The sequence below is a fragment of the Sceloporus undulatus genome, chromosome 2, assembly GCF_019175285.1.
Source record: "Sceloporus undulatus isolate JIND9_A2432 ecotype Alabama chromosome 2, SceUnd_v1.1, whole genome shotgun sequence".
NCBI classification, from domain to species: Eukaryota; Metazoa; Chordata; class Lepidosauria; order Squamata; family Phrynosomatidae; genus Sceloporus; species Sceloporus undulatus.
This window is the reverse complement of record NC_056523.1, coordinates 244,727,708-244,750,375: the sequence shown is the minus strand read 5'-3', so window position 1 is coordinate 244,750,375 and position 22,668 is coordinate 244,727,708. Positions and strand designations below refer to the sequence as shown.

Here is a 22,668-nt window from a genome sequence, read left to right as displayed (position 1 = left end):
GCTTATGTCACGAGTGTGCCATTGGCTCACCCGCGACGTACAGACACAAGATGGCGTCCATGTACATGGTATGCCACCGTTAGGCCACCACCACGCCATGCTATTCATTTTGCATAGAATGTATGAGATGAATATTCTGAGGAAAAGAAAATAAGGCTGTAATCCTATGTTTGTTTATCTGGTAATAAATCTCATTGAACTCAATGAGACTTAGTTCTAAGTAGATGGCCATCAGCGACTTGTGAATTAGTCCCAGCTCACAATGCCTAACATTTAACTTACTCTAAAAATTATCAGTTGGGGCCCAAACAGTCAGGGCAAATAAAGGGGCTTCAGGCCACTTTGGAAGTGTGCTGTTTAAACCACACACATGTCCTAAGAGGCAGTCCTAAGGACCGGAGAGTGGCTTCAGCATGGCTTCCGGCCTCTTTGGATGCATGCGTCATCCAAAGTTGGTGCATAATAATAATAATAATAATAATAATAATAACAACAAAGTTGGTGCATGGCCCCTAACCCTAGAATTGGCATGGTGCTTTGGGACTGTCTGTCCCGCAGGAAACCAACAAAACAGGAGGCTTACACCTTAACAGGTCAAAAATAGGTGGGGGAAAAACCCAACTGGTAGGTATACTATATATCACTAAATACCACTGTAAATAACTCCAGGAATGCTATAACAATTGTAAATCATATCCTTGCAAGCTGTGTGTGGTGTTGTTGTTTTTGGTTGGTTGAACCTTTCATTTATAATTATTATTCCCATATAATAATTGTATCATCAATTTATTTTCATTTAGAATCATTCAGTTAGACATATATATTGATTTACAATTGTTATGGAGTTCCTGGAGTTATTTACAGTGGTACTTAGTGAGATATAGTATACCTACCAGTTGTTTTTTTCTGCTATTTTTGACTGTTTGTCCCAGGCCTATGATTTTATGATATTCCACCTAAACCTTTATATCCTGCTCGAGAAAAAATAACTATGGTGGATATATAAGATAGCTTTCTAGCATAAAACTATAAGGCATTCACGTATTGGTGATTGGGTTTCAAATACTTGGATCTCTGTGACAACACAACACCATGTTTAATTGTTAGTTCAAGAAAATATCTATTATACAATTCCAAAAAGCTATTTGTAAGTAAAATAATAACCTTGGTTTTAGGAAACAAATCATGAATCATCACCAATTGAGAAACTTTCCCTCCACATCACTTTGAGAGCATCTAACCAACAGACAGGAGCAAACTGTTTTAGCTGACTGTAACCCTGTTGGTGACCTCATACAAGAGGAAAAAAGTGAAGTCATCATCAAGCCAGGAAAGTAGGTTAGAGGAAGTAGATTGTGTTATGTGATTGGTAATTGCTTTCTAATAGATCTTTTGTTGTTTATTTCACTTGTTCTCGCAGGCAATGGCAGAACAAACACACCCCTGATTTGTTTCTTGCATTCTGAATTAATGAAACTAGGGACATTCCAATATGGGATGAAACATTTTTTTTTCCTTTTGTACCAACCTGACTATAAAAGGACAGTTGTGCACATTTTCTCTTCAGAGTTGCTGAATAACAAGATCAGCACTAGAGACAGGCGGTGGACCCTTGCTAATAGCTTTATTTTTCACAGGATCAATTTTGGAGAAAAGGTTAGGTGGATGAGAATTTGAATATAAAGTTGTCCTTAAAAAAAAATAGAACATGAGAGAAAGGGACAAATACAAGCACCTACAGCCATACCCTGTGCATGTTTGCTCAGAATTCAGCTCCATTTTGCTCATTAGAACTTTAGAAAAAGCATGTACTGTATAGTAACTAGTTATAAGCTGGACAAAAGTAAACCCTGGTTGCAAGGAGGAGTTGACTTGGAATCAATGGAGGAACTCAGCAACACCACATCAAACACAGACTTAACAAAAGCACCTTCCACTCATACAAAAGCTCTTTATATCCAAGCCTTTAGAACTCCAAAAGGCATCACTATAGCTATTCAGTCTAAACTTAACTTAAAAGTTAAAGTACAATCGCTTTTTGCACTGTCACCACAGCTGACCTCAGGGAAACAGGAGCATCTCTCTCTTATCACTTTCAGAACGTAAGGCGCCTCCTTCTGTGAAACAGCCAACTGGATGAGTGAAAGAGACAACTGGTTTATCCTTGTTTATATCTTACCAGCACAACTTGCTCACATAAGCAGGAAGTTCAGGGCCCAAACACTTATTAGTTGCAACACATGGATGTCTCAAGCATTAAAGGCCTGTTTTCCAAAGGTTGCATGCAGATATTAGCATCAGCTGAAGACATTTAAATCCTGCTAAGAGAGACTCTCAATTAAACAAGAATAACATGACTGAGCAATAAAACACCTGTGTTGCCAAGAGTGCATGCATCATTGTGATATATATGTAGCACAAGGCTCACAGCTGTCCAGCAAATACAAAACCAAGAGAAAATAAATGGCTCTAAAAGCCTATGAGGTTTGAATATTGGTGAGTCTCCATTTTTGCAGGGGGGTCCGGCATGGATCCCCCATGAAAATGGAGGGCCGACTGTTATTATTTTTAACTCCACTTTAATCAACAAGAGTAAGAGTAACCTAAAGGAACTGTAAGAAGAATTAAGATCCTAAACACTACCCATGTCACTTAAAAATAATATTACTATATCAAGCTGTATATAAACACTATGAATAAACAGATGTTGGGAAATGAATTCCTTATACCCATTGATAACAGGAGGTGGATATATCTTGAGGCTAACTTGGCACATAGCTGAATATGTATTGTAGAAATAAGATGAGGGTGGAATGGGCATAAAACTGAAAGGTGAATGTACATAAAACTGATAATTGTGCACATTAAAAAATAAACAGCGCTGACAAGTAACTTGCAATGCTTCCCAATGTGCATGATACAGATGTCACAGGAACAAGTATACAGTACTCAACTATACTTTAGCAACTGTCCCATCAGTTTTAGGGGAGAGAGGACTTACCCTAAATAACCAACACACATTAACTTGAATCTCAGGAAGAAAGGTTAAGTCCATAAAAGTTTATGGTACAATCAATTTGTTAATTTTTAAACATACCACAGGGCTCTTTTATTAGAGCAAGCTAACATGGCTTCCCTTTTGAAACTGATGATTAAGGGCTAGTGGGAGCCTAGTTCCATTTTCATTGGTCAAAGTTTGTAACAGCCACGCAGGGCAACCTATGCTGCCGCTGCCACGCTGCAAAACTAATGCTGTTTGACACCACTTTTAAGAACCACGGCTTAGTGCTAGGGAATCCTGGGATTTGCAGTTTGTTGTGGCACCAGAGCTCTCTGACAGTGAAGGATAAATATCTCACAAAGCTACACATCCCAGAATTCCTTGGTATTAAGCCATGACACTTCACACTGCATTTTATTCCACACCTTGGGGTATATCTACACTGTAGAAATAATAATAATAATAATAATAATAATAATAATAATAATAATAATAATATGTTTTATTTGTATACCGCTTTTCCTACGATCAAAGCGGTTTACAGCATACATATGCATATACAACAAAGCAAGTAACAAAAAAACAAAAACTCTGCTTCTCTCCCCTCAAGATGGTGATATAATATAATATATCATAATATAATAATGCACTTTGACACTACTTTAACTCCTATGGCTCCATCCTACAGAACGTGGAGATTTGTAATTATGTGAAGCCATACAGCCCTCTTTGGTAGAAAGGGCTAAAGACCTTGTAAAACTTCAAATCCCAGGATGCTTCAGCACTGAAAGGTTGTGCCAAACTGCATTATTTCTACAACACAGATGCACCCCAGGCTGTGCATTCTCACCAGGCAATGTACACACTGTCTACAACAACTAGTTTATTGATTGATTGATTATTTTATTTGTAGGATTCACATCTGGCAATCACTATTTCAGCGATTCCCAAACTCTGGTCTTCTAGGTGTTTGGGACTTCAGCTCCCAGAATTCCAGACCATTGGCCAAGATGACTGAGGCTTCTGGGGCCTGAAGTCCAAAACACCTGGAGAACCAGATTTTGGGAATCACCAGAGGGAGAGAGGAGGGCTTTCATTCGCACCGGGAAACGAGTCTCTGAGGCTACACTCACACTGGAGAAATAGCCCCGTTTGACACTGCTTTTTGACTGCCATGGCTCCGTGCTATGGAATTCCTGGGAATGGGAGTTTAGCTCTCTGGTGCCACAACAACCGACCATTCCCAGAATTCCATAGCACGGAGCCATGGCAGTCAAAAAGCAGTGTCAAACGGGGCTATTTCTCCAGTGCGAGTGTAGCCTAAGAAAATGAGAGGGCACCAGGTTTCGCCCCCATCTAAACAGAAGCCCAAAAGGCGAGCAGCAGGAGGCGACTCCAACGAGAGCGAGCCCCAACCGCCTTTCCTCCCTCCCCTCTTTTTGTTCTCCTCACGGTGACGGGACTCAGACAGGGGAGGGGGAGGGGAGCGACAGTGACGTTGACGTTGGTGACTACTGTTAACTGTGAGGCGGCGCATGCGCCGTGGCTCGCGCTTACGCGTCCTCCTTTGCCCCCCCTCCTCCCTCGCTTCCGAAACCTCGCCTAACTTCGCCTGCCTGACGCGAGGAGGAGGGGGCAAAGCGAGAGCGAGAAAGCGCGAGCGCGCGCACGCACACCAGCGAGAGATAAGAGGGCTTGTGACGGTGACGTACGCGCGGCGAAGGCGCTGGTGGTGGCAGCCCATCTTGACAATACAGTAAGCCAGCCACTCCTGGGTCAGGGGCGGGCGGGCGCGCGCGCGGTTAAGCAAGCAAGGCCTATTTCCCTCCCTTTCTAAAGCGTCGCGAGACAGAGAGAGAGAGAGCGCGCGCGCACACAGCTCTCCCCGCCCCCTCCCTCCTCTCGCTCGCTCCCCAAGTGGCGGTTTGTGCGCGTGCGCGCGGATATTCCATCAGGACCCGGAGGCTCGCGGCGGCGGCAGCAGCAGCAGCAGCAACACCGTCATCCTCACCGCCGCCATTATCTACCAGCGCCCTCCCTCCTTCCTTCCTCCCTCCCTCCCTCTCTCTCTCTCTCTCTCTTTCTCTCTGGGCCGGGAACCATCTTCTTCTTGTTCTTCCCCTTCGCGGCCACCCACCGACCCCCCTCTCCTCCTCCTCCTCCCTCGGCGTGTCTCGCTCGCTCGCTCTCCCCGCGCAGAAGCCGACTCCTCCTCCTCCTCCTCCGTCGTGCAGTTGGAACAAAGGAAGGAAGCGGCGGCGGCTGCTGCATTAGCAGCAGCTCCGGGACTCTTCCCGCTAGAGCCGGGACAACAGCGGCGGCGGCGCTTCCTCGTCGTGGTCTCCTCCTTCTTCTTCTTCTCCTCCCTGCCCTCCCCGCCTCCCTTTGTCCCTTCCTCCGGCACGTAGGGGCTTCGCCAGGACCCACCAGGCGCCGGTGAGTCCCCCCGAGGCTCCCCCTGCCTCCCTTCTTCCCATCCCCAGCTGGGTCCAGGTTTCATGGGTCTGTATGGGGCGGGCCTTGGGAAGGGGCAGACGGAGAGGTCGGGCAAGGGAAAGAGGGACAGCGCCTTTGGTCTCGCCTTTTGGATATAGATATATATGTCATGCATATGTTGAGAATACACACACACACACATATATATATATAGCCTATATAGGGACAATATGTGTGGGGGGACGGGTTGGACAGAGGAATACACATATATTGTCCCTATTTATATATATGACCATATATATATATATACTGTACACACACAAACTTGTTTTATATATAGATGTAGATAGATGTATATGGACACAGACATATATATATGTCGATTGCGTGGGCGGGCGTTTGTGGAAGGAAGGGCCTTGCCTCGGCGGTGGCTGGGAAGGGAGGCTGAGGAGGAGGAGGAAGACAAAGGGCTGCCGCCGTTGCCTTTGTGCGGGGAGAGAAGAAAGGGCGGCCGGAGAGAGAGAGGGAGAGAAGGCGCGAAGGAAGAAGCCCTCCGCCGCCGCCGCGCTTCCGCCCTCGTCAAACGCGGGGGCCGTTTCCTGGCCGCCTGGAACTGGGCGGAGTGTAAGACAATTGAGCCCAGGGAGGGAGGGAGGGAGGGAGAGGGGACGGAACAAAGGGCAGCAGGGAGGCCTGGGCCTCCCCCTCCCTGCCTCCCTCCCTCCGGGGTCCGAAGGAGGGAAGGGGCCGGAGTTCGGTGGGGAAGGCGCTCTCCCCTTCCGTGCCCCGGGGGAGGCCTGGAAGGTAGCGCTCCCCGAAGCGGCCTCGGCCTTGCCGCCGCCGCGCATGACTCAGTGGTTTTCTTTCACGAGGCCCGAGCGGAGGGTGGGTGGGTGGGTTGTCCCTCCCTCTCTCCCGCCTTCCTTCCTTTCTCTCTCTCTCTCCTTCTCCCTTCCTCTCTTCTCTCCGCCCAGGCCCTCCCCGCCTGCCATTTTCTCATTCTGCTTTTCCTCAGCGCCTTTTATGTCCCCGAGCCCTTGGCGCTCCAGAGCGGATCGCCTTGCACTCCTTCCCTCCCTCCCCATCCATCCATCCCCCCCTCCCCCTCCTCTTTCCTTCCTTCCCTCCTTCCCCGTTGCTCTGAGCTGGCAGCCTCTTCCCCTTTGTTTCCCTCACGTGGCTGTTTCACAATTGTGTGCCACCAGGAAAGGCTGGGTTCTGTGGGGTTTTCCAGGCTGCGCATAGCATAGGCCATGTTCTAGGAGAGTTTATCCCTGACGTCTTTCTCCAGTGGCATCTGGCCTCTTCAGAGAGCTCTCCATGGCCAACTATGGATGCCATGCCAGCCATGAAAGCCTTCAGAATGCTGGCTTATTTATTTCTCCATGGCACCATCTCTCTCTCTCTCTCTTTCTCTCATCTGCTCCTGGCCCAGTTTAGTCAGAAAATTGTGCAGGGAGCCAACACAGCATCATGGTTTTTGAGCCTCAGCCAGAGAAACCCCACTGAGTGACCCTGGCCAAGTCACACTCTCTCAGCCTCTTCAGGGGAAGGCCAAGGCAGACCCCACCACCACCCTCTCAAGAAACTTACCAAGGAAAACCCCATACGCCACCGTAGGGGCATCATAACTCAGAAACAGCTTGAAGGCACACAGACAGTGTTGGAAGAGACCATCCAGTCCAACCCCCCCCCCCCCACACACACACACAGATGGCCATCCAGCCTCTGCTTAAAAACACATGACACTGTTGTCATCTTCCTGATGCCCATCTTAGTTTAATTAAGATGCCTTACTCTCTGCCTGTGTGCTTTACAGAGTTAGGTAAAAGAATATTCAGATCAGCAATCCAAACTAAGAGCCATCTTTGGTGCTAAAAATGTAGTCACTGGGGATATTCCTCCCCCCTTTTTTGCTTTTGCTTTTTCTTTTAATCCTGTTTGGAAAATCTTACTAAAATCTATGTATACTAAAACATAGGCGGGTTACAAACCACCATAAAGTACGCGCTCTGCGGGTACTAGGGTTAGGAAGGGCCGTATTAGGGTTAAGAAGGTTCTTACCTTCCTGACGGTCCCTCCTCCCAGTACGCACGGAGCGCGTACTTTTTTGCAGTGCCCATCCACATGGGCGCCGCCATTTTTACGTATTGGACACTGTGCGTCCAGACGTGTCGCGGCGAAAGTGACGTCGCGAGGGCGCACTCCACCCCTCGCGGCGCCACTTCCGCGTTCCAAAAAGGAGCGGCATTTCGCCGCTCCTTTTTTGCTGCACAGGGAAGCCTCGTGGTCTGGCAGCTGGGGCTTCCCTACGCAGCGAATGGCGGCGGTGGGAAAACGGCCCCTTGAGGGCCGTTTGTAACCCGCCATAGAGTCACAGAGTTGGAAGAGACCACGAGGGCCATCCAGTCCAACCCCTTTTCTGCCATGCAGGAACTCACAATCAAAGCATCCCCGACAGATGGCCAGCCAGCCTCTGTTTAGAAACCTCCAAAGGAGACACCAGTGCACCAAGGAGTATGTTCCTCTGTGGATTGGGGGGGGATACACTTTGTGAATTCTTTTCTAATACTAATGGGAAGTAACTCCTCTGAGGACTTAATGGATTTTGCCTGCATGTAACCAAATTCAGTTTATTATTCAGCATTATTTCTCCATTCTGACGCTGTGACTTTGGTACAACCAGCAGTGGAGCTCATTTGCAGCTGTTCTGTAAGGGGAAGTTGGACACCTGGAATCAAAACATCTTTTGGGAGAATGTGTATTATGGGAGTGAGAGAACAAAAATCACTTCAAAACGTTACTTGTATTTTTCCCTCGGGGTTAAAATTTAAAGTAGTTGCAAATCAATGAATTTGGCGACTCCTTTTCCTGTGCTCTTCCCCTTTGAGCCTGCCATATCAAGTTAACTGAAGTGTGCATTTTCCTGTCGTTGTTGTGAATAAGGATTTTGCTGCTTGAGTCCTGTGTTCTTTCTGTACAGGAGCTGGAAAGCCTTTGGAGTTATAAATAGAAGCTGATTTCAGAGGCCCCTGTTGACGAGGTTCTGTCTGAGCCTCTAGCTCAGCCTGTGTCACATTGCAGCCTTGTGACAAGCGGAAGCTAATGCACTCGCCCATGTGATCCTAGCTTCTGAGAAATATTAAAGCAAGCAGACACACATGTGATGGCGTTAAGAGCTAGTATTCCAGGTGTAAAAAGTATGGTAAATAGCATGAGGTTACTGTATAAAGTTCTTTTCCACCTGACACACGCAGGCTCCCTTTGAAGCAGAAAACCTTCTTCCTATAACAGCTTTTATCAAACCATACATTTTGTGTTACCTCAGTGCCTTAAGATCAGAAAACTGAAAATGGCACGAGGCGGCATTTACTGAAGTCAGTTTCTGTCTTCATGGGACACTAAAACAAATTGTGATGTGAATAGTTGAGCATTTCCAGTTAACTTAAAATAATCACCATAAATTAGTTTTACATAGTTTGTACTTACTACACTTAATATTTCTGTTGGTGCCATTTTTAAAAAAAAGCAAATTTAGTTTTCTGTGCATAATTCTCCTACATATAACTTTGAAACTACAGTTATTTCACTGCAAATATGGCATGCTATTTGATTATACCACCTGCTGTTTTGAGGCAGGGAACAAATCTCTTTATCTTCCTTTAATATGTCTCTAAACATTTGTTTAAATAGTCCAGAACAACAATTGATAATATTCATTGTAATCCATAAAAAACTTGCTTATGGGCATTTTTAAAAAGCATAGTTTTTGAGGCTGCTGTTTTCCTGGATTTGATATTGAAATAACTGCCACACTGAAAGAATCTGAGAGCCGGATTATAGCTCATTTGAATGTTTTGACTGGAGATGATCCCAGATTTAAATCCTATGTGGACTAGGAAATACTTCATGGTCCAAAACTGGACAGTCAGCATTGACTGTAATGTATCAGATGGCTTAAGATAAGCAGAGAAAATCAAATTATTTTGTTTCTTATTTAATGCATTTTAGATTTAGACCCTGTTAGTGCCATTTTTCTAATAAGTATTATGTGATGAACAATTTAGAGCAGAACCCTGGTAGACAGAGGATCCTGTATCAAGTCCTTTATCTTAGTCTTGCTTAGCTTATTCAGTCATGAAACATATATATTCCTGAACTTATGGCACGCTCAGACAAGGGGACTTGGGCAAGTAGAAAAATGTGCTTGCTTTTTGGTCATAGCATTTTGCTGAATTGCTTTACAATAATTCAATAAAATGCTGTAAGCATCAAAGCAAAGCTGTGAGTAATTGTTCTAATGAATATATCACAAGACATGTTTAAAAAAAAACTTGCTCCAAATAAAACTTCTCAGCTAATGGCTTTTGCCCTGTTGAAATATTAGCTATTTGAGGGGGGAGATAATGTTTTAAACATGTGATGTTTTCAGCAAAGAATTGGATTACCACCCCAAGTAGGCTTCCTTGCAAAAACGGACACATAATTTGTATGAAAACCTGATTGGTGTGTCAGTTCAGCCTAGAAATAGTCCTAGGCTGTAGAATCTACTGATAGATATTACATTGACTTGTATTGACAAGCATAAAGTCTGTTCTCTAATGCTTGGCTTTACTAGATTTTAAAAAAAATGACTATGAAACCCAGAAAAATAAAAGTAGTAGCAACTACATTCCTGCTTTAGCCAGAAAACTATGCCCAGAGATCTATGAATGTATTGCTTCAGGCATTCTTCTTGTATGTCATTCTAGAAGTTGGAAGGAGCAAAGGGGAGGAAGTATTCTCCACATACTTCTTTTCTGCTCACCACCCCCTCTTCCTCCCCAGTGAAAATTGTGACAGCCTTAATCCAGGTATCATTTAGTGAATCAGAAACCATGACCCTAAATTGGATAAATACTGGTGCATCTTTCTATACTGAAGTGTTTGTCAGTGGAAACTGCACATTTGAGTATACATTAAGGTGAAAGCAGTGCAGTATGAGTGCACTACTGCATTGGCACTTGGGTTCACATTCATTTACCCTAAACTGCAAGAGAGTATTCCCTTGTACCAAAAATAATCTGTAAGGGGACTTAATAGTTCACATCCTTTTAGCCCTGCCCAAAAGAGAATCATGCAAGAAGTTGCTTACTTCCCTTCAGCCTAATTCTCAAGTTGAAGAGTTGATTAAACATGCTAGTTGCCTCTGCCAGTTTGACTAGTGGAAAAGTGTAGGATTCATGTGCAGCTCTCCTTCCCACGTGGCATTTATGATGTTTTAGAAACTTAGGTAATGGGGGGATGTAGTTCCTCCATACTTCTCTGTCGATCTCTAGTCTTGTTCTCCTACATTCCAAACACTTATTTTACAGTTATGGAAGGGCAATGATGTCAGCATTTCTGATGGCCACTTTGTGTGGATTATGATTATGTGCCAGCTTCTAATGCAATGTTTTTTCTCTCTATTTACAGCGCAAGATGGCTCAAGAGACAAACCAGACCCCAGGGCCCATGCTGTGTAGCACAGGATGTGGATTTTATGGGAATCCTAGAACTAATGGAATGTGTTCAGTCTGCTATAAAGAACATCTTCAAAGACAGCAAAATAGTGGCCGAATCAGTCCAATGGGTATGTGTTGGAGGAACATAACAGCCGAAATGCTAGCTGTGAATATAGTCAAGTTGCTGAAATTACCAGTTGAGTGAACTCTTGCACTATTGAAGCCTTCCACAACTTTGAGGCATTTTTATGTTTTTCTGGTCTGAATTCTTTCCCAGCTAGTTCAAAACATCCAGAAGCACAATTTAATGATTATTTTAACTTGTCCTGTATATTAATAGATTTTATATTTCCTAATGTGTTTGCTTATATTTTTCCTCTGGTTAGGAACATCAAGTGGTTCCAACAGCCCTACCTCAGATTCTACATCTGCACAGAGAGCAGATACTAGTCTAAACAACTGTGAAGGTGCTGCTGGCAGCACGTCTGACAAATCAAGGTAAGAAAGGTATAGAGTAATGCAGGGATGTTGAAATGAATTAAGGATGCACTTGCATAAAGGAAACTCTTTAGCTGATAATATTGTAGGTTTTTTATATTACAGCTAATTTACAGAGGAAATAACTACACCTTGATTATTGCTGCACTTAAAAAATCTTAAGAGCTTTATAACAAATGGATGTGCTTGTGTCACATGTTGTTTTAAGGTTACATTAAAAGGGCACTTGGCTTTTAATATTCCATTGTCTGCCTTTTAGTAGTTGCTGATTTATGGCGAACCTATCACAAGGTTTCCTTGGCAAGATTTGTTCAGAGAGGGTGTGCCTTTGTCTTCCTCTGAGGCTGAGAGAGTGTGATTTGTCCAAGGTCGCCCATTTTTATTTTTATTTATTTAAACATGGCTGAGAAGGGATTTGAACCTTGGTCTCCAGAGTTGTAGTCCAACGCCACGCTGGCTCTCTTAATGTAATATTCCATTACATTATGGAATATTACATTACTGACTTTATTGCCAGTTAGTCTGATAATAGTTACTAAAAGGACCTCAAGATAATTTTAATGTTAGAAGTTATGCCTTCCTAGTAGTACTAACAGATTGCTTTCATTTCATTGAATGCAAGCAGAAATGTGCCTGTTGCCGCCCTGCCTGTCACACAGCAAATGACAGAAATGAGCATTTCAAGAGAGGAGAAAGTAACTCCGAAAACAGAGACAACAGAGCCAGGTATGCATTCAAAAGTAACTTTAGTGCAGTAGGACCTTGACAGATATAAATCTTTATAACTAGGAAAATATACTACTTTGTATTTGGTCCTTTATTATTGAACGCTAAATCAAATATCCAAATATATAATCCTGAATTATGAAATGCTGAATGTGCTTTAGTCTTGCAGATATTTTCAGCAGCTAGGCAGATCTTCACAATTTTTAGAAACAATGGGCAATCTGATGATCCTTCTGCCTTACCCCATTAACTCCAGAGAGTAAGCTCTCAGCTCTGTATTACATGTTTATTTTCTTTTATTATAATGTTATAAAGTGTTTTCTAAATAATTAAAATGCGGGGGAGGGGGGTGAATATGGTGAAAATTCCTGCCTATCCAGTTAGCAGCAGAATATAACCAGACCCATCATTGAGTAAAAAGAGCTAAAACCTGTTCTACATGTACAGTAGCATGAGGTAATAGAATTGACTTAACCTGATACTGAATATGGGAAGTAACATTTCTGAATGATCCTCTTCCTTAAATTCTTACAGTAAAGAACAGTATGGCATTCGGAAGGCTGAGGTAGAACTTTTCTCTCTTAAAGCTATCTACTGGCGAGAGATTGTTGGGTTTTTTTTTTCCTCTTAAAAATCCAGAGATTACTGTTAAGAATCCACCAGAGTTATCCTTTGTATGTAACATGAGCATAGACATCTGGAGAGATGAATCTCAGATGTTTATTAACCATAATTCATAATGCACTTCAGTCATTAATGAAGACTTGGGTGTTTGGATGGAACTTTTTGTGAAACTGCTTCCACTATTGAATTTGTTGATTTGTGCTGAAGTGATTAGAAGTAGGCAAATAAATTAACTGATTATTGGACCTCCCATTATATCTGACAATTGGCTATGCTGTGTGAGCTAGTAAGACCTGTAATCCAAAATATCTGAAGGGTCCCAGGTTGGTGAAGGACATCATGAAGATTAAATATGTATAAGAAGAATTGGGTAAAAGGGTTCGTTCAAAGGTTAGTATATAGATGTCATGTCTGAACTGTCAATGAACAGTTATAAACCAAGTTGAAGTAGAAAACAAGATGAAAGATTTTTAGATGGCTGAGATCTGTTTAAGATTAATCTGTAATTTTCAGACATTGACTCTTCATTTGTATTGATGTGTTCTGTCTCTGAAACATACAAACACAATATGTTAGGATGGTGAGAGCCTAGAAGAGCCTTCTGGCTTAAAAATTGTCTTGATCAGTTGTGACCTGTTTTTTGGAGGGGTAATGGAGTAGAAGAAAACCTGAATAGGTCTACCGTAGAACACTATAAATATTCATTGAAAACCTGAAAATTACTGACATGTGCACAGCCTTTCTACAGTTCATCATCAGGGAACCATCACTTATAGGTTCTTGGTTTCTCTAAGAAGACTCAGGGGCTGTACAGATGGGCGGCTGGAAGCCACCCCTTTCTGCCCCGGATCAGTGCCGCACGCTGGGCACTGACCCACACCCCCAAAGAAGCTGCTCTGGGCAGCTTCCTGGAAGGGGTATCATCCGTAGCGTGGCGTCATGACGCCACTTCTGCCCAGCACAGTTTGGGTGCTGCGCTCAAGGGACATCATCATGGTGCATGCCATCTGGACAGGAGTGTGCCATAATGGCGCCTCGGTGAAGAAACAAGGACTTTGAGTGTGTGAGCAAGCAGCCCTATTGTGTGTACAGGCTGACACAAAGTGCCAGCCTGTACTATCCCTCAGTTTCAGGAATAGGTTCTTGTACATCTCCCAGAGACTTAGTGTATTTTCTGACATATAAGACTACTTTTTAACCCAGGAAAATCTTCTCAAAAGTCCAGGGTCGTCTTATATGCCAGGGGTCGTCTTATAGGGCAGGTGCTAAAACCTCCGAGCCACACTGGAGAATCTACGGTCGCCACATATGGTGGGGGAGCTCAAAAATGGCCGTGGCCGCATCCCCACCGTATGCAGTGACCTTATGAAAGCAACAAGGGTGGCGCTGTACAAGTAGGGTAGAAGAAAATCCACTCATTCGTGGAAAGAAGTGACTTAGCACAGTCCGGATGATGAGGTGAGGGGGCACCTCACCAGGAAGGTGTAAGTGAAGGGCGGAGCAAGCTGCAGGCGTCTGGGACGCTTGGGGTATGGAAAAAAGAGCCGTGTCTTCATTACCACTCTGATAGTCTTAGAGACAGGGAGGGCTGGGCAGGCAGGGAGAGTTGACCAATCCAAGCAGGCTTTGTATACAATAAGTTTTCCCGCTAAGTATCTGCATGTAATAAGTATTTGCATTAAAATTATCATATTGAAATCAAATCTGATATTTTAAAATTTTTATTTGGTGTGCGTTGGAAGAGGGTGGTCTTAACAAATGAAGAAAAATAGGGAGAAGTCATCTGTCAAGTTATAACCCAGGTAGCTTTACGCTTTTTTTCTTTCTTTCCAAGATGCATACTGAAATGCTCTTTATAGAACTAATGATGCCCAGACATTGACATGTGTGAAAAATAATGGAGATGAAGGCAGTATGGCATCAAATAGTGAAGCACCTCTAATAAACCTTGGGGCGGGGGGCTTGTTCTTCCAGTTGTTACTCAACCAAGTCCTACAGTTACTCAGCCTAGTACATCTCAAAATGAAGAGAAAACACCTGAAATGCCCAAACCAAAGAAGAACAGATGTTTTATGTGCAGAAAGAAGGTTGGCCTTACAGGTATGCATCATCTACACTCATTCAGTCTTAATCTAGTTTCTTCCTAGGATCTGCATACAGTGGTACCTCGGGATACGAAATACCCAGGTTACGAATTTTTCAGGATACGAAAAAATCCCATAGGGATTTATTGTTTCGGGTTACGAAAGTTTTTTCGGGTTACGAAAAAACTCCGGCGCTATTTTAAATGGAGCCGCGGCAGAGCCGCGGCTTTTTTCCCCATTAGCGCCTATGGGTTTTCGGCTTACGAAGGCTTTTCGGGTTACGAAAGCGGCCGCGGAACGAATTATTTTCGTAACCCGAGGCACCACTGTACTTGGGAAACTTTTAAGAGCCTTTGGAAGTGAGACATAGTCAAAAAGCATTTGATTATAAAAATAAATTAAATGATCTTCTGTGGGAATTTTCTTTTTATTGAAAATGCTACCTATACCATTTGTAACTTTATACATGTGATACATAGAATGAGAGATTTCATCTGATACTAAGAGTTGGTAATGCTGTGAAAATCATAATAATTTTAAAATGCATGGAGTTCAGCTTCATTGTGTGGAATGATAACACCTTAATTACAGATGTTTACCATACAAAATGTCAAGAAAATACTTCTGTATCTTCACAGGATTTGACTGCCGATGTGGAAATCTGTTTTGTGGACTTCATCGTTATTCTGACAAGCACAACTGCCCATATGATTACAAAGCAGAAGCTGCAGCAAAAATCAGGAAAGAGAATCCAGTTGTTGTGGCTGAAAAAATCCAGAGAATATAAACTAACCTACTTGGTGAAAAGACTGATTTCCCTTGTTTTTATTTTAAAATATCCTAGGAAAACATTAAAGAGCAGATGCATGGCCATTTTCCTTTGATGTTCTCCAGAGTTTTACTTTAGTCTGTCTTATTGATTGATATTTTAGGATATTGTGGGTGTTACAGGCAGAAATGGATAGATACAGCCCTTTAAAATGTGTACATGCCCTCCCCAGAATGAGTTGAAAGAGTAAGACCTGCACTGGAAAACAGACATGCACAAAGGACAGAGTTGTCTAGTTCACATGTGCCAAACAGATGCATAAAATCTGCATGTTTGCAGCAGATTTGCCTTTTGGGAATGTAATTGAGGTATATCATCCTTGGATAGTGCTACGTGCCTGTTGGATTAAAAGTTACACCAGGAAAAAATGAGTCTACTTTTACCATAGTTAAACTTTGTTCCTTTTAATTTCCACAAATTGTTGTTTTGAAGCTGAGCTGCAGAGGAGCCACTTTCTAAATGAGAATGGGTTTTCAGGTGTCATAAGCTGCAGTTTAAGGCTACCTAATAATGAAAGCAAGAAATCTGAGTCTGAAGGGTGAAATCTTTGGAGCTGATAAAAATGGCTGAACAATTACAAACTGGTTCCCAAAGGAAACTTCATTTCAGAACTTTATGAACTAGCTTACAACAGAGGACTTGTCTGCTTCTTACTCTTATGTAGCTAAATAATTTGTGTAGCACAATACTACAAGACTTTGTTTTCCGTTTACAAACAAAAGGCTACAATCTTTTTTAATAAATTTAACCACAGCAGCTCTGTCAAGTAACACATGAATCTGACAAACTTAGTTTGCAAGTGTATTCAAGCATTTATTTTTCATATACATTTTATGTTGAATGTGTTCTGGTTTCAAGAGAATGTTAGCTCTTAATTTTTATAATTTAAAATGTAGTGAGACTGCACCATTTTGCATGGAAAAAAAATCATACCCAATATGGCTGCTGTAGACTTTTACGTGGTACCTGGAACCACTCTGAGGGCTGCTTTATCATTTTAATAGTACTTGGGTGTAGGACTGTAGTGTTCTTGGGTGTATTGCATGGGCTGCATTATCTACAGCATTGTACAATAACAACTCTAGAAAAGGCAGTATACTTCACTGATGCTTGTCTGGTAATATCACTTCTGTGTTATAATGGAAGGTTTTTTGTGATGTATGAAACTTGTGTTTTTTTATATAAACAAGTACAGTTTAGAGTAGTATAGTGGTAATGCCTGTTCTCATTTGTAAATAGTTGTGTATACATAGGGCACTACTTCTGATTTATATTGCAGTGTTCAGTCTTAATTTTCCTTCATTAAAAGCATCAGGTTTTTGCTTTAAACTTTGTCCTCAGTTGAGTTATTAGATAAACAAATGTGTACAGATAGTTCATATTTATGTATTGCACATAATCATGCTACCCAGCATCTATGCTATATTGTATTATGTAAATAATAAAATCATGTACAGAGGGATATAGTTCATTTTGTGATGGTTCATTGGGTTTTACAACTAATGGAATAGTCTGGACTGTTCATTATGAGAAGTCACAACTAATTTTGACTAATCCTTGGATTTTACTGTTCTAGCCTCTGTGTATCTCCTCATACTGGATTTTAATTTTATTCACACATCAGCTGATGAAGATTTATTCAGCTGTGCAACGCATATAAGCTGGAATACAAATGTAATGCCTGGATTGAAGTTGAGCAAATAGCAACATCGTGGTCAAAAATGGAAAATCTGCATTCTGACAGGTCTTAGTTGCTTTGATCTTCACAGTTGTCACTTAAAATTTCTTCTAGCTGTTATCTTGGCAGCAGGGTCCTAGTCCCATTTACTGGCTTCAACCATGGCTGATAGCCTCAATGTGGGCTCCAGTTTCTATGCAGTTGATTGGTTCTTTATGATGTGAACAAAGGGAACAGCAAGACAACCTACACTATGCCAAACTACTGAAGAGACAGGCAGACAAACTGTGATATCTGCGACAGTATCCATTCTGCATGTTCCTGCTTTCGCACACTTGGCAGATGGGGATTAATTGCATTGCAAGTCAAAACAATCTATAACCTGCTACCCAAGTTACATATATCAGGCCTTGCGTGAAAGTTTTCCAGATGTGACAGTTGATGTGGTAATGAAGAGAAGAATATTCTTTGGTCCGGTGGATATCTGAGATGAATGGCATCTGAAGTTGAAAAAGAGGTACTGAATAAGCATGCCAGTGCATTCTACAAGAGTTAGTGAATGAGTAAAGACCTAATTACATACCAGAAATACCCTGCTAGTCAACACAAGTATGTATCCCTAAAGTGCATCAAAAGATCAGGAATAGATGTTTTCGAAAGAAACAAGTCCTTTCCTGGCATATAAATAGTACAGTTGTGAAATACCTAGATGAAGGAGTTTGGCATTGAGTTGTGACATGCCTGTTTCCTCGCTCTTAGTGGGTTAGACTTAAGAGAAGCATCCTATTACTGTAACGATTTACAGTAAATCACAGCACAGATATTGATAGAAGAAATATATAGAATCTACCTGCCCTAGTCTTGCAAATCCTTAGAATCTCATCTAATCCAGGAAAGCCCAATTCAGTTGTGTAATACTTGCGTGTAAAAAAAGTTTTGCAAAACCAGCAAGTTACATAAACGGTAATAAATATATTTCTACCATTACTGTTCAAAAGCATAGGACTTTGTAGTGTGACTATAGACTGAAGCAAGCTAAGCAGTTGAAAGTATTGAACTTAGCACTTTCTGGTCTTACAATTTCAGAGGCAGAAGGTTTCAAACTGCATAACCATTTGCAAAGGTTCTGTTTCATGACCTAATTTAACCTCAGTAAATGCTGATAAGTTTAAACGAGGCTGAGAAGGAATTGTGCACACTTGTAAGTGATGAGAGAGAGTTGAATATGTGCATAGTGCTTCCTTCAAGCCAAGTCCCTGGTTTTGGCTTTCCTAAACTCTGAAAATCATAGGCTACCATGTCAGCCTCCCTCTAGCTGTGTAATTCAAACATGGGGCAGCATACATGGTTAAATCTTACGTGGAATGTCTTTGTGCACATTAATAATTCTAGAGTCCATTTTCCAAAAAAGCCAAAACTTTTTTTTATCTTCTGTATTGTAGTGGCTTGAGTTAATACTTCTGTAGAAAGAGCAAAAGAAAATCATCCAGTACAAAAACTGGTCAGTTTGTCTCTAAGATCTTACTCCCATATGAGCATACTATGATTTAAAAGCCCAGTGGTGAATGAACAATGCAAAGGAGATCAAATATTCCTGGCACTTTCTGATACCTCATTTGAACATGGAGTATGCAATTTAAATAGCTGTTTAAACAGTTGAAATGCTGTTCCTTTCAAGGTGTTTTATTTGTAGAATTGATTCATTATTATCCTCAGATCTGATAGATTTGAACTGTACTCGCTTGCAGTAAATTAGGATATAGCAGCATTTATATCTTTAAAATATTTATGGGAAAATAGAAAGTAATAACACACTTGCCTTTAAACAAGGAAATAGAAAATCTCTATTTGCAGAAAATAAAAGACCAGAGTCTGTCTGGTAAGTGATTCTGTGAAGGAAAAAGAGATTCAAATACTAAATACCTTCTGCTTTCTAAGCAAAGGTTTTTCATAGACCTATTTTCTGATCTAAGCAACACAATGCTTGGAGGATTCCCAACCCACAAGGAGTCAGTTATTAGATCTTTCTAGGAACCAGGTACCTCCTGAAAAATTTATAAATTACAAGGAGCATGTCCTAGGTGGAATGGGTACATTACTGCTGAGATGACTGTTCATTTCTGTGTAACTTCTTTAAAAGAAAAAAGCGGGGGAAAGGCTTGTATAATAAAGCATGTATTTCTTGGGAGTACACACAGTAAAATCAGGGCTATAGAGTCATTTAAGAGATTATCCATACCAAAAATAGTGTTGTTTGACAATAATGGATAACGGTTCTTTTTATGTTCATTGCAGTTCCATATCCAGTTGTCCTATGGTAGTATGGTATTTCCACAGAAGTAAATCTCAAATGCATTTTGTTTTTAAACTGTGTTTACTCTGGCAGCTTCTACTTAGCATAGGGTTCTAAATAGTTGTTTCCTAGTTCACTGTTCCAAAATCATTATCTTGATTTTCCAGTAGATTGGAATTTAAAGAAGAATAAAAAAAAAACTTTTGATGTGTGTGGAATCTTCTGCACCAAATCCAATATTTAAAAAGCTCTTTATATGGAAGAAAATGTATGGGAGAATATGAGATCAGCTCCTGCACAATACCCTGGCCTTTTTATAGTCTGCAATTACTATTTCAGCATTTAGCAGATGTAACAACTGGGAGTATTTTCTGTAATACATACCCATATTAAAAGTTGAAGTTGTTTCTGAAGAAATAGATGAATCTTCAAGATTAAATTTTATAAACTACCCTGGACTGTCTGGTAGCTCTCTCATTGAAGTTGCAAATTAGCATTTTTGTTGCCTCATATGCATTTTAAAAAGTCATATATACCAGCTACAGGCATCATGGGGTGGGCTATTAATGACACCCTAATCATTGCTTAGCTATGCATCTGTCTTGCTTCTGACACTGTAGTTTGAGAACGTGCATTCTTTTTTATAGAGGCCTAAAATTATCTCCAAACAGATGTGCTGTAAAACTCTGTTCACAGACTATTACCTCTATTGTTAGGCTCAAATGCCATGCATATGCAACACTAATGCTTAGCTTTGTGATTCCTCCCACTATTGAAATCACTTGTTTATTTCATGTAATCTTTCTTTGCCCACTCCTGCTTACTGTCCCTGTGTTAGCATATGCAATAGAAACATGTGCTCCAGTAGGCTATATCCCTTTGGGGCAGAGAGCCAGTCTCTATTAGTTACATCTCCACCATGAAATTGAAGAAAACATGTGTCCCATTTTTACAGAACAGGGTGGGGATGTTGGACTCCAGCTCCCCTCAAGCTCAGCCAACATGGCCAATTGGCAGAAATTGTAGGGAAAGGTGCACCTAAAAAAACACACTAGAGAGCCACAGATTCCTTTGCCCATTACAAAGTGTATAATAAGTCCTAAAGCAACTATCTTCCCCGTGTTTAAAAAGGATTGTCAGTGGGAGCTGATAAAGACATCCTCTCTTATCTTCAGATAAAGGCATGCAAGGTAAAGGCACTTAAGGTTGATTGTTGGTTGCTGTTTGGTTTATAGAAGCTGGACCTTAGGACTCCATGAAAGACTATGAGGTCAGCAAAGGTCATATTCAGTGTTCATACTGGGTTTTGGTTTCTGTTTACATATCATTTCTTGTCTAGTCTTTGGAAAAGATAATCAAGCAGTGAAACTAGGTAGGTACCTACCCATAGATTCTTTTAACACACTATACCTAGAAGCTTGTATATTATTCATATGACAGGGAATGAATTAGGAGGCAAGTAACTGAAGTCAGTATTTTCATATTTACAGTATGAATAACTTCCCAAATTGTTTGCCTTCCTCTTTTGTTTCTGTATCTTTCCCTCACTTTTGGAGCATAGAATTTAGACATAGCCATGTTAGTCTGGAAAATCAGTATGCATCCCAGTAACACCTTTGTATGAGGAAGTAGACTCAAGACTATGAAAGCTTGTGCTACAAGCTTCTTTCTTTCAGTTAGTCTCAAAGATGCTACAAGATCCTTTTGTGTTCTGGAGCATAAATTATTTGTATTCTAAGCCTGAGGACAGGCTTTCTTTTTTAAGCTTTGTGCTGTGCCTAAAACATTTTGTGACTGACTTAAGCTTCAAGGTATAGCATAATAAAACAGTCTGGATAGGTAACTACCTAGTTTCACTGCTTAATTATCCTTCCCAAAGACTTGAGAAGAAATAATACAGAAACAAAAACTAGCATGAACACTTTGAAATGAATATTTCAAAACAATGATCAAGCTTAGACATTTGAGATTCTTTGGAAAAGACAAATTGCTTTCGCATCTCTATGGTCTGTGGCAGATACAGTAACTACTGTTTCACAAGGGTACTCTTGTTTGAGATTTAGGAGGAATCCTAAATGAGCAGATGTAAAATGTGTAAGAACCAAGTTAGGATCTGCCACAGACGGTGCTGGGGAGCTTGTTTGCCTTAGTATGTATCTAAGAATACACATGGCTGTAGACTTTTATAATATGAAAATATTTCAAGGAATGAGTTGAGAGACAAGTAACTGACGCGTGTATTTTCAAATGCCGTAAAATCTGAAACTTTTTTTGAAAAACTGATTAACATGTTTAACATTCACCTGTGTAGTATAGCTATACATGTTATTTTTAGCCCTCTGGTTTGTGACTGTACCATCAAACTGGAAATACTGTATACTGAAGAATTTGTTCTCTTGCCTACAGATCCTTATAATGTATAAAATATGAAAAACAGAGGACAAATGTTATCTTTTTCCATTTATATATAGATTTATACAGCTTTTTGGATAATTACATTTTGTCTTACAAGCCTATTCATCTCTGTAGTAAACTGAAGACAGTGATTATGTGGAGTATTTTAACTGGCTTAAAGTGGTGTTTGGCCTTTTTATGTTGAGGCTTTGGGAAGAAGAAAAGATGCTTGGCAGATCACATGAAATTATTTAAATATTTCTGTTGGAATTAAAAGTAATATGTTGCACTCCTTCCTTTGGTGAGCTGTGAAGATTTTTCATAAGTATTTGTCATAAATTAGATTGAACCTCCTGATAATGACAGATTTTATTCTGCTACTGCCAAAGCTTCCATGATCATGTTGTGTCCAAGCAAAGCTTTTAACAGTAACCTTTTTGGTACCCAACAAAGTACAACTGAAAACAGATGCTAGTCTGATCTGAAAATGAAGATTTGGGGTAGAATTCAAAGACATAACCTGGTTTGGATCAGCATGCAGAGGTCACATCTTTGAGACTAATTGAGAGAAAGAAGTTGGTAGCATAATTTTTCGTAGCCTTAGTTCATCCAATGAAGTAGA

At 41.2% G+C, this 22,668-nt stretch overlaps 1 protein-coding gene across 3 annotated transcripts; it reads left to right on the top strand.

The window, feature by feature from the left end:
• The first annotated feature begins 4,638 nt into the window (after positions 1-4,638).
• ZFAND5 (zinc finger AN1-type containing 5) lies at positions 4,639-17,147 on the top strand. 3 transcript variants are annotated; one of them, XM_042450948.1, is made up of 6 exons: positions 4,639-4,757; positions 10,892-11,048; positions 11,307-11,418; positions 12,041-12,144; positions 14,743-14,868; positions 15,491-17,147. In XM_042450948.1, exons 2-6 carry the CDS (start codon positions 10,898-10,900, stop codon positions 15,637-15,639), a joined length of 642 nt encoding a protein of 213 aa, XP_042306882.1. In that variant the 5' UTR covers positions 4,639-4,757; positions 10,892-10,897; the 3' UTR covers positions 15,640-17,147. The 3 variants fall into 3 exon arrangements, with proteins under 3 accessions (XP_042306882.1, XP_042306881.1, XP_042306884.1); XM_042450947.1 differs by lacking the exon at positions 4,639-4,757 and adding an exon at positions 4,935-5,437; XM_042450950.1 differs by lacking the exon at positions 4,639-4,757 and adding an exon at positions 4,939-5,437 and having other exon boundaries at positions 12,044-12,144.
• The last annotated feature ends 5,521 nt before the right edge of the window (positions 17,148-22,668 follow it).